This window comes from Delphinus delphis, chromosome 3 (genome assembly GCF_949987515.2).
Source record: "Delphinus delphis chromosome 3, mDelDel1.2, whole genome shotgun sequence".
NCBI classification, from domain to species: domain Eukaryota; kingdom Metazoa; phylum Chordata; class Mammalia; order Artiodactyla; family Delphinidae; genus Delphinus; species Delphinus delphis.
Genome location: NC_082685.1, coordinates 150,908,457 through 150,922,546, shown reverse-complemented (window position 1 = coordinate 150,922,546; position 14,090 = coordinate 150,908,457). Strand labels below are relative to the sequence as shown.

The following is a 14,090-nucleotide window of genomic DNA, read 5'->3' as shown; positions in this document are numbered from 1 at the left end:
AATCCAACATTGAAAGCACTCCTGCTGCTTTTTATTCTGATAAATTAACTAAATTATGTAAATTGAAAATAAAGAGGTCCTGTTTTTATCAAGACACAAAAGGTAAAATTGCCAAAATTTTTGGTATGCAAGATATATATGATTATTGTATCTGTGCCTCTCATTGTAATGTAGTTAACATAGTCATATATAATTATACCTATTGATATGCTGTGTATTATTTGCTACACATATGTAGATCAGCAGATAGACCCCTCCAGAGTTAAGAAAGTTTATAATTGTCTCACATGCAATACTGTAATTTACCAATACTCTCAGTTTAATTTTATTTTATAAAAATTAAATTATTTTCTCTTAACTTTGTCACATATAATTATGTTTTAAAAGATAAAAGAACTTTAAAGGAGCTAGTTTTAGGAGCTAAAAGTAATGTAATATATTGATGGACCTTTCTTATATTTTCTAGAACTCTATAAAGATTCAAGGCATGATTCTAAAACTACCATTAACTAAAGCCTACCATGTATTCCTTGAGCAAAATGAGTTTGTAGGACATTTTCTAGTATATTACACACAATTTTTCAAAATGTTGACTCTGATACTTACATAGATTTAAAAATTCTTTAGAAAAAGTGAGTTCCACGTTGGCTCTGTAACCTACTTTAATATCCAGCATACATTACACACGCATAGCTTGTCTAATTGAGTTGTAGTGAATGTTTCTCAAAATTTGCATATATTTGCTTATGCAGATTCTAGAAATTAATATATTGAACATTAAGATTAAACTAACAGCTTTATTTTCCATCAGTATATTTGAATATATGAATTTAGGAAGTATTTTTATGTTTTCTCAAAATTAATTAGTGTAAGATGAGAACTTGAGCTCTTCCTCTTGAAGCCTCTGTTTCCTCAGCTGCAATGGAATTGATATGTCCTGTGAGAGGACACAGTACAATTTACTCAGTCAGTCCCAGGTGTACTGTTTTATCATTTAAAAAACATCCACTCGTGTCCCAGTTAGACCAAAGCAGAAATCATAAAGAGATTTCCACCCCACAATAATGTTCAAATGTTCAACTAGAGTGGTTTTCAGATTTATATTTATTTTTATATAACCTTATGTGAACATAGATTAATAATTGCTTTCATACTTGAAGGTTATTTGAAATATGAATTATTAAGCATAACCAAGATGCTAAATGCAAGTAGTTAATTCATTGATTTCATGACATTTCTTTTGCTACCAGACTCATTTTTCTTTGGCTGTGGCTATCATTTCATAATGGGCACAGGTAAAAACACACCTTTATCCTTTTTTGACACTTTTAATAATATGTTTGTTGTTAAATTTGTTTTGATCATTTGCTCTTTATCATGGGTATATGATCTTCAAACCTACCTGAAAATACTTGGCCTAAAAATAATAAATTAAAGAATGGAAATCAATCCTATAATGTGGCTAAAATGCTACAAATACCCATATAAAATACTGTTCCCCCTCTCAGAATCATGGTAATAATTAGAATGTTGTTAAACACTAATAAACACTGGTAGCATATCACTGATACGTTATTTATAATAGCAAAATGAGAAAAAGAAAAATATGTAGTGTGTTGAACACTAGGGAATGGCTAGATTTTTCCTTAAATATAAGGACATTTTACAGTTCATACTATTTAGTAATAAAATTAGATAGAAAATGGTTTATATGTTTTGTACTAATTTTATAAATATTTGCTTATAAAGAAAATAAAAGGAAATACACCACTTTGATTTTTATATCCCTCTAAATTTTCTGAGCTATATATGCTTCATTTATTCTCAAATAATTTAAAAGAAGTATTTACTTTTTTTTTTTTTTTTTTTTGCGGTACGCGGGCCTCTCACTGTTGTGGCCTGTCCCGTGGCGGAGCACAGGCCCGTGAGCGCAGGCTCAGCGGCCATGGCTCATGGGCCTAGCTGCTCTGCAGCATGTGGGATCTTCCCGGACTGGGGCACGAACCCATGTCCCCTGCATCGGCAGGCGGACTCTCAACCACTGTGCCACCAGCGAAACCCAGTATTTACTTTTTTATTAAACAAATATTAAGTAAAATATAGTGAAGCCTGAATGACAAATTTATGTCATTTGTTATATGTAGGTTTTGTGTGATGTAAACTCTCCAAAGGAAAGGGCTATGTCTGCTTTTGTTCAACATTTTATCTCTAAAGCCCAGTAGAGTTTCTAGTTCAAAGTCATAACAAGATCTAACATTTACAAATTGCTTAACGTAGACTAGGCAGAGTTCTCAGCAGTTGATTTGTATTATTATTTTATCCTCATGATAAACATGGGATGCAGGCCTTGGAGCATATAGAGGTTGCTCATGATTACACAGCTAGTAGGTGATAGGATGGGATTCGATCTAGCCAGTATGAAGAAGCTTCATTCTAAATACTGTATTAAATGGCCTGTCTAGACATATGATTAGACACATATTTGAATCTACAGGCAGTGTACCTCTAAGAAAGGGCCTAGTTTAGGACATGAAGCATTCAATGGTGAGTTACTTGTGTGATCTGTGAAAAACTACACATAGATTCCTTGTTGGGCAGACAGTGTGGGAGGGGAACTGGATCAGTTTTTGAGAGACCTACCCAGTCAATGAGAAACCTCCAAAATTGCACAATAGGAATTTGCCTTGAGGGAGATGAATGCATGCAAATATAGAAAAATAATAGATAATCTTTAATCAAAGTATAATGACCACAAAAAATGGAAAACATAAAATGTAGGAATCTGCTAACAAATACCTAATTCAAAGTGTATCTCATTTTCTTTCACTATATATCCTCATGTATTATCCAGATCAAGTGTTCTGATCAGAATATGCTAATGTGTTTCAGATTTAAAGAGTTCACTGGAGTCATTTGATTTTAACTACCAATAAAAGGGATGGGGAGGAATATGTCTGAACCAAAATGAAATATGGCGTATTTGATAGAAAGAAGCAGAGGCAGAGGGAAAAAGCAAGGAGAGGATTTGGTGAGACAGAAAAAGAAAAGACAAATATATTAAGACAAAAATAATCACGTAGTGGGGGGACAGTATAAAGGAGAACATTGGACTACAATGTTGGAAAGAAGGATAAAATGGGAATAAAGAATTTTTATATTTTATTCCATTAGACTTCATTTACCCTCAAAGTTAATAATAGTAGTTTTTCAAGTGTTTGATTTAAATTAAAATCACTAATATAATGAAAATAAGGTTAGAATTCAATAATTGTACATTACTTCATTTAGAGAGGAGGCATTCTTTATTATGTGATTATGCACAGGCTTTAGCTGTTAATATATGGGTTACACATAGCCTGACAAAGTTCCTAAGTATCACCCTTTACATTTCTCTGTAAATGGTTATGTGTATAGGTAAAAGCAGAGAAAATCACATCTATAAAACTATAATACGTTTATTTTCCTTTAAATCAGGTAGGAGAGTTACAAAAGAACAATACATTTCAGGATATAAATACATATACTTTTTATTTAGACATATATTTTATGTGTATACATATTTAATATCAATCACTCAGTAAAGATGGATATGTTTGTTTTTCTTTAAGAAATTATTTGACTTACCCATGTATTAATTACAATAATGTCAGTTATATACTTATAACTGATTTTGAAATAATATTCAAATAAATGTCAATTTTTCAAAATCAGTTACATGTTTGGGATATTATAGTAAGTTTACATCACTTATTTTTTTAGAAATATGATTTAAGAGTCAGCTCTTATCTCATTAACAAATCTAAACCTTTCATATAATTATAGCTAAATGTAGTTACATATACAGATAAAAACATTGCATAATAACAAATGGCATTTAAAATTATGGGCAGGCTTAAAAAATGAAATGATTATTTTCAGTTTTCAGGATAAACCATTGCTGGATGGAACATATCTAAAATAATATTAAAAAGACTTGGGATATTGTTGTTATGCTACCAGGTTATTTGATCTTAATTCAGTTCCTTAATCTTTCTGAATCCAGGGTTCCTAATTAACAGAATGGGGATTTAAAGTTCTATTTCTCATGCCTACCACATCAAGTTGTTTCAATGATCAAATGAGATGATCAAAAGAAATTTATCAAATACAAGCATTAATTGTTTTTATGCAAAATAATGCAAACAAAACTGTCTAAAACTGCTGACACTATTTGATATTCCTTTCATTTCAGGCCAAAATACATTAAACTTGACTGCCATTTGAATAGCATTTGAGTAAAGGTAAAGACGTTTGTTGAAATGCAATGGAACAGTTGTTCTCAGTAATCATTTTAGATGTCAGCTACAAAATAGCAGGAAACATTAAGAAACATACAACCGAAAATAATTAGAAGTGAGATAGCTAACACTAAATAGTAGTTTCAGTTATAGTTCTTATCTTGAAAGAGATCACATCTAACTGTATGTCCATAATAACTACCTTAGCAAAAAATAAAATAAAATAAAAAACTTAGTTTACATGGATTAACATATACCTACCGACTCCAGACATTTCAGGAACACTGGCAGTGTACAAGTCTTTTGTGAATTTTGGTTCATTGTCATTGATATCGTGGATTTTAATTATAAATTCAGATTCAGGCTCCACCTGCCGCCCAGTCTTTCTGTCTATAGCCTTGGCACGAAGAACGTACAGGGACTTTTCTTCTCTGTCTAATTTCTTTGCCGCATGAATATCTCCTGTGTTTTCATCTATTACGAACAGACTGCCAGCCCCATCTCCTGTTAATATGTATTTTAAATTTCCATCTCCTTTATCTTGGTCAGTGTGAAGCTTCAGAGAGGTAGAAAAGAAGAGTTCTATAAATATATGAATTGTTATTACAGAAAAAATAATTTTGGCAAATATTAATTTATCTCTACATGACATCACTGAAACAATGATTGCAATGGTTATCTTAATTTTCACTGTGGAGAGATTAAACATTTTAGTTTGATCATTCTTAAAATTTTTAAACACTTATTTATATGAGACTACATTTGAAATAAAATAAAAAGTATATATATATATTTTTTTCAAGACACAGTATTTCCAAGACATTTTTGAATAGAATGCTACCAAGATTTAAATGTCTAGTACATTAACAAAAAAAATCCATTGGTCTAATAAATCTTAAGTGTAAAATATTAATATACTCGATTACGTCAAAAATCACTAAACTCAAAGAGGTGATGTGAGAAATTTCTGACCTTATTATGATGATAAGTTTAGGATATATACCATAATTTTAAATGATTTTACCTCCCTTCGGTATAATATCACTTGCAGATGCACAGGCTCTGTCATCAGAGACCAACCAGAGACAGAATATTAATCTCATAGATTATTCTCTACATGACTTTGGGAGAGTACTCTTTCAACCAGGATGTTCTCACTTTTGGAAGTTGATGTATTTTATAGACATTTGAAATTTCAAGTGATATAAAACACACAGGGCTTTTCCATTGGTAATAAAAATAATTTGATGAAAATATTAGGATTTTTTTCATAAATTATCTTCCTTCTATTCATTCCCATCTTAAAAGTAAACTTCTTAGTATAGAAGATTTTTCACTGAGTATTTAAAACAGACAAACGGATTGTGTATTTACAGAAATTTTGAGTTGGAAAGAATCCTAATGTTTTTGCAAACCTAACACTGTTCTGAAACTTGAATCTTTACTAGCCTATGCCTGCTCTGTTTTCTTCCATCATATACTTCACAATTCCCAATACATTCTTACTCCATCTATTTCTTTAGTGTCCCATTCCATCTTTGAACAATTTGACTATTTGAATCTATTTTTTATGGTAGCCAAAATTACAGACTTGAGATTCATACTTTACTCCTCCTTTACCCAATGTTAAAATAACCATATGCAGCCTTTTCTTCTCTGAAATATCTCCCTCACCCATCCATCTGTCTCCATCTCTATGGCTACCACCCAGGTTTTGTTCATCATATCTTATCTGTACCACTGCAACAATCTTCTAATTGATGCCTACCTCCCTCTTGTTCTACTCCAAACAATTTTCCATACTAAAGAAGCTGATTTTTCTATATCACAAATCAAGTCATATTACTTCTTAGCTTAAAAATCTTCAACCAGGTACAGTGCATAAGAACCATGAATCTAAAGTCTTATAAACCAGGCTTGGTCTCATGCAAATTTCTGTTATATTGGGCAAATTGTGTGTGTGTGTGTGTGTGTGTGTGTGTGTGTGTGTGTGTGTGTGTGTGTTTAATCTAAGCCACTTCTATTAAAAGGGGATAATATTCTTTTTAAAAGAATCGTTACTTTTATTGTTATTCTATTTCCTTGGACTCTATAGCCTTATTTATGCATTATCCATAATCTTGTTCTCATCTCCAGATGTGTTTTCTGTCACCTTTATCCACTTTGCTATACACTCTGTACATACCAATTGTTTTGTTTTGCTTGTTTTGTTTTTTTCATTTCTCAGAAGGCCTGTTCTAGCTTTCATACCTGATGTTTGCAGATGTTTCTCTCACCCTTTAACACCCTTTCTCTTCTCTGTATTTTCCCCTAACTAAATATTTATCAAATCTCATTAAAAAATTTTTTTCTTAAGGATGCTTTCCCTAACCCTCTCGACTAGAATAAATATTCCTGCTCTGTAATTATAAAGCACATTTCACTTTCCTATCATGATACCCCATTTGGTAAAATTGTTTGTTGTGCCCACTAAACTGTAAAATCCAAAAGAGAAAGATTGATATATATATAAAAAATTTCTATGGCCTCAACAGATATTTCTTAAAAACCAAATATTTTCTTTTTTTAACAATATGTTTTTACATGTATAAAGCAGGTTTAGTTGTCAGTGATTATTAGAAAAATCAGATTATAAATAACATAAAACTTGCCTTTTTTTTTACTAAAATTACATCTTAGAAATCTCTGTATGTAAATAAAATTATTTTAATGATTGCATTTTTCAAATAGTTTTTTCAAGCTACTTTATAATAAATATTTTTGTACATTTATCTTTGTATTGCTAGTACTTTTATTCTAAGAGGAGAAAAAGAAGATACTTTTAATGGAAGGAAATAATTAGGAAAATATGAAAAAGATAGATGTATAGATAATTTATATGTATTAGAAGCTTTATTTAATTTGGCAAAAAATGTTGAGACAACTAAAATGTTCACCTTATTAATGTTAGAATGTGTACAATGCTATTATAGTCATTAAAATTATGGTCTACATATATACTGTTGGATGTAAATCATTTAAATGAGATATTATGTTAAAATACAATGTCTAGAGTATAATTTCAACTTTTTATACCTTTATTTTTCATAAAAATACTCTTAACGTATACATAATATTGCAAGCAGTTGTATAGTTTTAAAATGTTTCCCTTTGTTTTTAAGTTGTACATGTTTTATACATTTTTATGAATAAATTTGTATTAATTTCTCCATAAAATAAAGGAAAACTAAATAAAACTAGTCTGGAGAGATATAGGAAATAAACTACATGATGTCTCCCACAACGTGTAGTCTAGTGTTCTCACATTTATACACAGAAAAAGAAACATGAGAGATTAGTCAGTTATCAATATTGTCAAATATATTGTCAGACTGAAACAAAGATAATCCAGGGATAATGCTGCAATTTACTGAAAATTGTGGAATATTAAGTGCGGTGGGGCAAAGATTGTGTATTGTCAGGAGTCCCTATCCCATGCTTATATTATGGAAATTATTAATAAGTAGCCAAAATAAAAGGCAGGAACACATTTATACTGTTACAGAATTTCTGTGGAAATTTGCATATGTATACACAAATGAAAATTAGTTTAAAATTTTCTATATCCCTCCCCACTATCTTTCCATATATTTAACATAACACTATAATAAATATTGTTATATCTTTATTTTCTGCATTTAATAAAGATTTAACATTCTATTGTGATGATTAAAATGTGCAGGAAACTGAATCTGTGTCTATCACACTAAATTATATATGATTCTACATGTTGGATTCAAACACCTGTGGAAACAATTTACTTCTCAGAGATTTTCTACTCATTCAAAATATGTTGAAGTCTACAAAAGTATTTAGTCAAACATAATAATAATCCCAGTAATTATACTTTCCTCTGAATGGTTTTATATTCAATATTTAAAATTTCAAGGAAAATTCAGTATTATAATATGGTGCTTGGACTGAGGATTATGTCCAAAGGGAAATTAAAATATTTATGGAATTACAAGACTTTCAGAATAAGTATGTTGTCTGAATATATTAAATTTTAGTTACTAAATCTTTGCAACAAACAGTAATATTATTTTAGTCATTCATATATTGAAATCATTGTAATTTAGATTTATTATTCTATTTCTACCTGTTTTAAACCCTGTCCCAATATTTCATATATATTCCTTATTCTGTTAATTTAAAATGCCATTTTAAAAGTACTATTTTACACAAAGTCAAACACATTTTAAAGCATTGTCTTTAATTCACAATTTCATTTTAAGAACAAAAGCTCCCAATAGTTATTTCCTGGTGCAATATAACAAAAATGAAAACTACTAGCTTAAAATACTGAATTTCTTTATTATGTACATTATTAATTTTGAATTATACATTTAGAATTGATAGTAAAACCTATTATACAATAACTTAAATATAAACAAAATTCTTAAAAAATAAACCCAAAATTCAACATTTTGTAGTATCATAAGAAAATAGAAATCTTGAAAATATTGTTTATCTATTATAGAACAAAGCCCACATAAAATCCCTTAAGAAATAAGAGTACCAAAAAGTAATTATTTTCTTCAGACATCAATAAACCAAATAGTCTTCGTTTCCTGGTCATAACTTAGTTGCCTCTTCTGAACTTGAATAAATACACTGAAAGCAAAATAAATCATGGATAAATATTTTAAATGCTAACTATTATTTTCCAACATTACATTTTTAGTTTTGCTCTGCTACAATTTTTTTGTTTTTAGAAATTTTGAAAAAGTAAATATGTACATGCAAAATAGGCTAAGAATTTAAACTGTGATGGTTAATTTTATATGTCAATTTAACTGGGCCACAGAATGTCCAAATATTTGGTTAAATGTTATTCTGAATGTGTCTATGGGGATACTTCTGGAAGAGATGCACAACTCAATCTGTAGACTGTGTAAAGTAGATTGTCCTTTCCTAAAGTGGGTGGGCCTCATCTAATCCTTTAAAGGCCAGAATACAGAAAGACTGAAAATGGGAGAATTCACTCTTTCTGCCTGCTGTCTGTGATTCAGACTGGAAATTACACCAGAGTCTCCGGTTCTCAAGCATTTGGACTTGGACTTGAATTATTCCATCAGCATTCTGGGTGTCCAGCTTGCCAACTGCAGATCTTAGGACTTTTCCAGGCTCCATAATCATGGGAGCCAATTCTTTACATATATATGTTTATATAATAATATAATATAAATGTGTATTGGTATATAATAATGTAATGGATATGTATTTATATATTTTTTCCAGAGAAACAGAATTAATTTTGTGTGTATTTATAATATATATACATAATGTATATATAAATATAAATATATATATATATATATTACAATTTATAAAAATAAAATCTGTATTAGTCTGGGTTTTCCAGAGAAAGAAAACCAATAGTCTTTAGGGAGATTGGAATGTTAGAGTAGCTTTGTCGTTTAAGACCTAGTCACCCACACTGAGAGGGTCCAGAAGACATCTTTCACCACTATGGTGAGAAACAAATAGTGAGAGAGCCCAGGCATCCTTGAAGAGCTTTGTGATCACTCTTTTCTGTAGGCCAGATCTTATAGTGAGAACTGCTATCAATGAATTGGGAAACCTATATGCAATGGGAGTAATTGGATCCCAGAGTGACGGAGGCTAAGTTCAGCACTCACCTGCCAAAAGATAGGTGGCAGGATTATCATAATGGACAGCAGAGTCAAAGCAGCAGTCAGAATAGTCTGACTCGCACAGACGTATGGCATTGGCTAATTGATTACAGTGTTCCTAGAAGTAGATAGGAAGGCTACTAAATCCGTACTTAACCCGTAAAAGCAGAAAAGTTCAAGGTCAAGAGAGCAAAACACCAACATAAATCATAAAAAGAGTCAATCAGTTCCCAGGCCTGAGCCAGTTTACAGACTCAGAATCTCTTGAATAAAGAGGATGCCAAGTCTTCTTGAAGTACCCACCAAAAATTTGTACTCTTAGTCTTTTTCCCAGCCTTCCCTAAAAAACCTATGCCTTTTACCAGGATAACTGTGCAGTGAGGAAAATAAAATAATTGGACATTTTGGTATTACTGGACACTGACTCTGAACTAATATTGATTCCAGGAGATCTAAAATATCAGTGTGATCTGCCTACCCAAGTAGAGGCATATGAAAGTCAGGTGACGGATGGAGTTTTACCTGAGGTTCATCTCATACTGGGCTCAGAGGGTCCCTAAACCCATCCTGTGGTAAATAATAAATTGTCACTTCTGGCCCATCCTACAACCAAAAAAGAGGCACAATGGCTAGTGGGCCTCTTTGGACTTTGGAGGCAGCATATTCCTCATTTGGGTGTTTCATCCCTATCCATTTACCAAGTCACCTGAAAAGCTTCTGGCTTTAAGTTGGACTCAGAACTTGAGAAGTCTCTGCAACAAGTCTGGACTGGTATGCGAGCTACTCTATCACTTTGACCGTATAATCCAACAGATCCAGAGGCGCTTAAAGTGTCAGTGGCAGATAGAGATGCTGGTTGGAGCCTGTGACAGGCCCCTATAGGTGAATTGCAGTGCAGACTCTCCTAATTTTGGAGCAAAGCCCTGATATCCTCTGTGGATAACTAATCTCCTTTTGAGAAAAACCTCTTGGCCTACAAACTGATTGCTTAACCGTGGGTACCAAGTTACCATGCAATCTGAGATGCTCATCATGAACTGCATGTTATCTGACCTATCAAGCCATAAAGTTGAGTGTGCACAACAGCATTCCATCATCAAATGGAACTGGTACATATGTGATCAGGCCTGGACATGCCCTGAAAACGCAAGTTACAGGAAGTAGTGGCCCAAATGCCCATGGTCCCCACTCCTGCTACACTGCCCTCTCTCCCCAGTCTGCACCTGTAGCCTCATGAGGGGTTTCTTCTTCAGGTGATGGAAGAAGAAAAGTCTTGGGTCTGGTTTAAAAAGAGTTCTGCATGATTTTCAGGCATCACTCAAAACTGGACTACAATACTACAGTCCCTTTCTGGGACATCCTTGAAGGACAGTGCTGAAGAGAAATCCTCTCAGTGGACAGAACTTTAAGCAGTGCATGTATATATACGTGTGTGTGTACATAAATATGTTAACATATATATAACCTATTCAACATGTTATATGTGTTCTGTTTCTCTGAAGAACTCAGAGTAAAGTTTGCAAAATCAAAGTAAATTCATCTCTAATCAATCTTCCTTTAAAAATTAGAAATAAGGGTCTTTTGCTTGCTTATTTTAATTTTTGTTTAAAGTGTTTTTAATTGCAAAAGTATGCCATATTGCCCAACTCTTATTATGAACAATCAATACACATCCTTAAAATTATATTTGGAATTTTCTAACATCTTGCTCAATTTTTAATGAAGAAAGCCATAGAGCTGTTGCTGACAGTTGCTAAAAATAACCATTAATAACAATTACAATATATTTCTGATGTTTTAGTAATGTTAAAATGCATTTCCAATATATTTGGAAATATATTCTGTGTCAGTCTTAACAGTATATTTTTTGTGTTTGTTTCAGATAAAACAATTTATTATCTTTAAGTTTACTTATATTAGGTATGGGCTTCATGACTGTTATATTAATATCGAGTTTTATGATAAATAAAACCTAAATAGAAGGCCACTGATATGCAATATATTTACACCATAAACATTTCCAGTTTGGGCTAACCTGGGTTAACTGGGCTTACCCTCTCATAGTAAGCAACTACAAATCTGGACAAAATATATGAAGCCAATATTTTCGAGAACTGAACAGCAGAGGGCAAGCAACAAGATGAACTATAAATTCACTCTAGCCTAGCATCCTGCCTGCGAAGAGTTTTACTGCAGGGAAGTGGAGCCTATACAGAGATTAGTGATTCTGCTGGGCATATATCCAATTTCAGTGAATTTCAATCAAAATAATTAGAAAAAATGTAAATCTGGGCACATCATTGTCAAATCGATGAAAACTATGATTTAGAGAAAATATTCATATTTCTTAATTTTTTGTGATTTCCTCTTTGATTATCTAGAAGTGTACTATTAATTTTCCAAAATTTTAATGTTTTCTAGTTATTTTTTGATCAGTTTTAAATCTGATTCTATTGTGAACAAAGAGATCTTTAAAGCATCCAAGGAATAAACATATATTCAGGGAAAAAATATAACAATAAAGACAGCTGAATTCACATTAGAAGTAATAAAACCCAGAATTGTTCAGTAAAATAACCTTCAAAAATGAAGAAATAATAACATTTTGAGAAAAAGAATGGCGAGAGAATACACTGTAATAGGACTTTCATTTCAAAAAATACTAAATGAATATCTTTAGGCTGCATAGAAATATTCCTAGATTGAATCCTTGACATAAAGAAAGAAATGAGGAGCCATGGAAAGAGCAAAACAGTTGCTAAATATGAGACGTTAAAAATATTTCTTAAAGACAATTGACTGTTTAAATCTAGGATAATATCAATATATTATGAGGTTTATACAACACAGTAAAAGTAAATTATATAGCAATTATCGCCAGGTGTGTAAAAGGTAAATGGATTGTACTTTTTGCAAAGTTATAACATTTTGCAATATGGCATCATATTCCAGTTGGACTTAAGTAAATTAAGGATGGATATTTATCTTTATAATCCTTCCATAATCCTTAGCACAACTGGTAAATATTACAAGAAGATAAAGCTGAAAAGATCATAGTAAAAGTAAAATGCAATACTAATTAGGGGAGAAAGAAAGATGGGGAAATTGAAACACTGTTCCATAAAGAAAGGCAAGAAATAAAAAAAAGAATAAGTAGAACAAATGTAATACAAGTAAATAGTCCAGTACATATTAATGGACTAAAACCTCAAGTAATAAAGAGATTTTGAGAATACACTAAAAAATAATTAACTACATGTAGATTACAAGAGCCATGATTTAAATATAGCCAAGAACACAAATACATCTGAAGTAAAGAAATAAAAAACATAGGAAATAATAATTGTAAGGAAGCATATGGGGCTATATTAATATCAGACAAAATAAACTTTGAGAAATTATAAAGAGGAATGTTTTATAAAGATAAAAGGGGCATTATCTCAGAAAGATATAACAATTATTGATATTATTGTGGATGGAACAATGATAAATTTTAAAATACATGAAGCACATTTCATAAAACTAAAGTAGTAGACAAATCCAAATCACAGTTGAATTTTATTATGGAGATGATTAGCTTTTATTTCTTATAAGAAACTAATACATTAGATATATAACTGAAATTATGAGATTTTAGAATAGATCACAGTGAGTCATTATACTATCCACATGTAATTAAAACAGCAAATTAACAATTTAGGTACAAAAAGCAGATAGGTTCACTTAATATTGTATGTGCATATTAATAATGTTTTTAGAATATTTTTTGATTTACAGGAAAAATACAAAGATACTACAGTTAGTTCCCACACACCTCACACCCAGTTTCTCTCTTATTAATCTCTTACATTATTATAGCATATTTCCTACAATTAATGAGCCAATATTGACAAATATTATTATTAACTAAAGTCTGTATTTTATTTGGAGTCCTTTACTTTTAGCCTAATATCTTTTATCTGTTCCACATTACGTTTAGTCCTCGTATTCCTTAGGCTTCTCTATACTGTGATGGTTTCTCAGACTCTCTGTGTTTTTTATTACCTCCATAGTTTTTAGGTGTGCATGTCATGTATTTAGTAGTATGTCCTTCTAATAGGATTTATCTGATTTTCTTTCTCAAGATTATACTAGGATT

The 14,090-nt window shown here is 31.2% G+C and overlaps 1 protein-coding gene across 5 annotated transcripts in view; it reads right to left on the bottom strand.

Moving 5' to 3' along the window:
- CDH9 (cadherin 9) overlaps window positions 1-14,090 on the bottom strand; it is a 79,487-nt gene that overhangs the window by 32,380 nt on the left and 33,017 nt on the right. For all 5 annotated transcript variants that reach the window (XM_060007095.1, XM_060007096.1, XM_060007093.1 and 2 more), the window contains exon 2: window positions 4,539-4,833. In XM_060007095.1, the coding sequence (XP_059863078.1) occupies window positions 4,539-4,833 (295 nt within the window). The remainder of the gene's footprint in view (window positions 1-4,538; window positions 4,834-14,090) is intronic.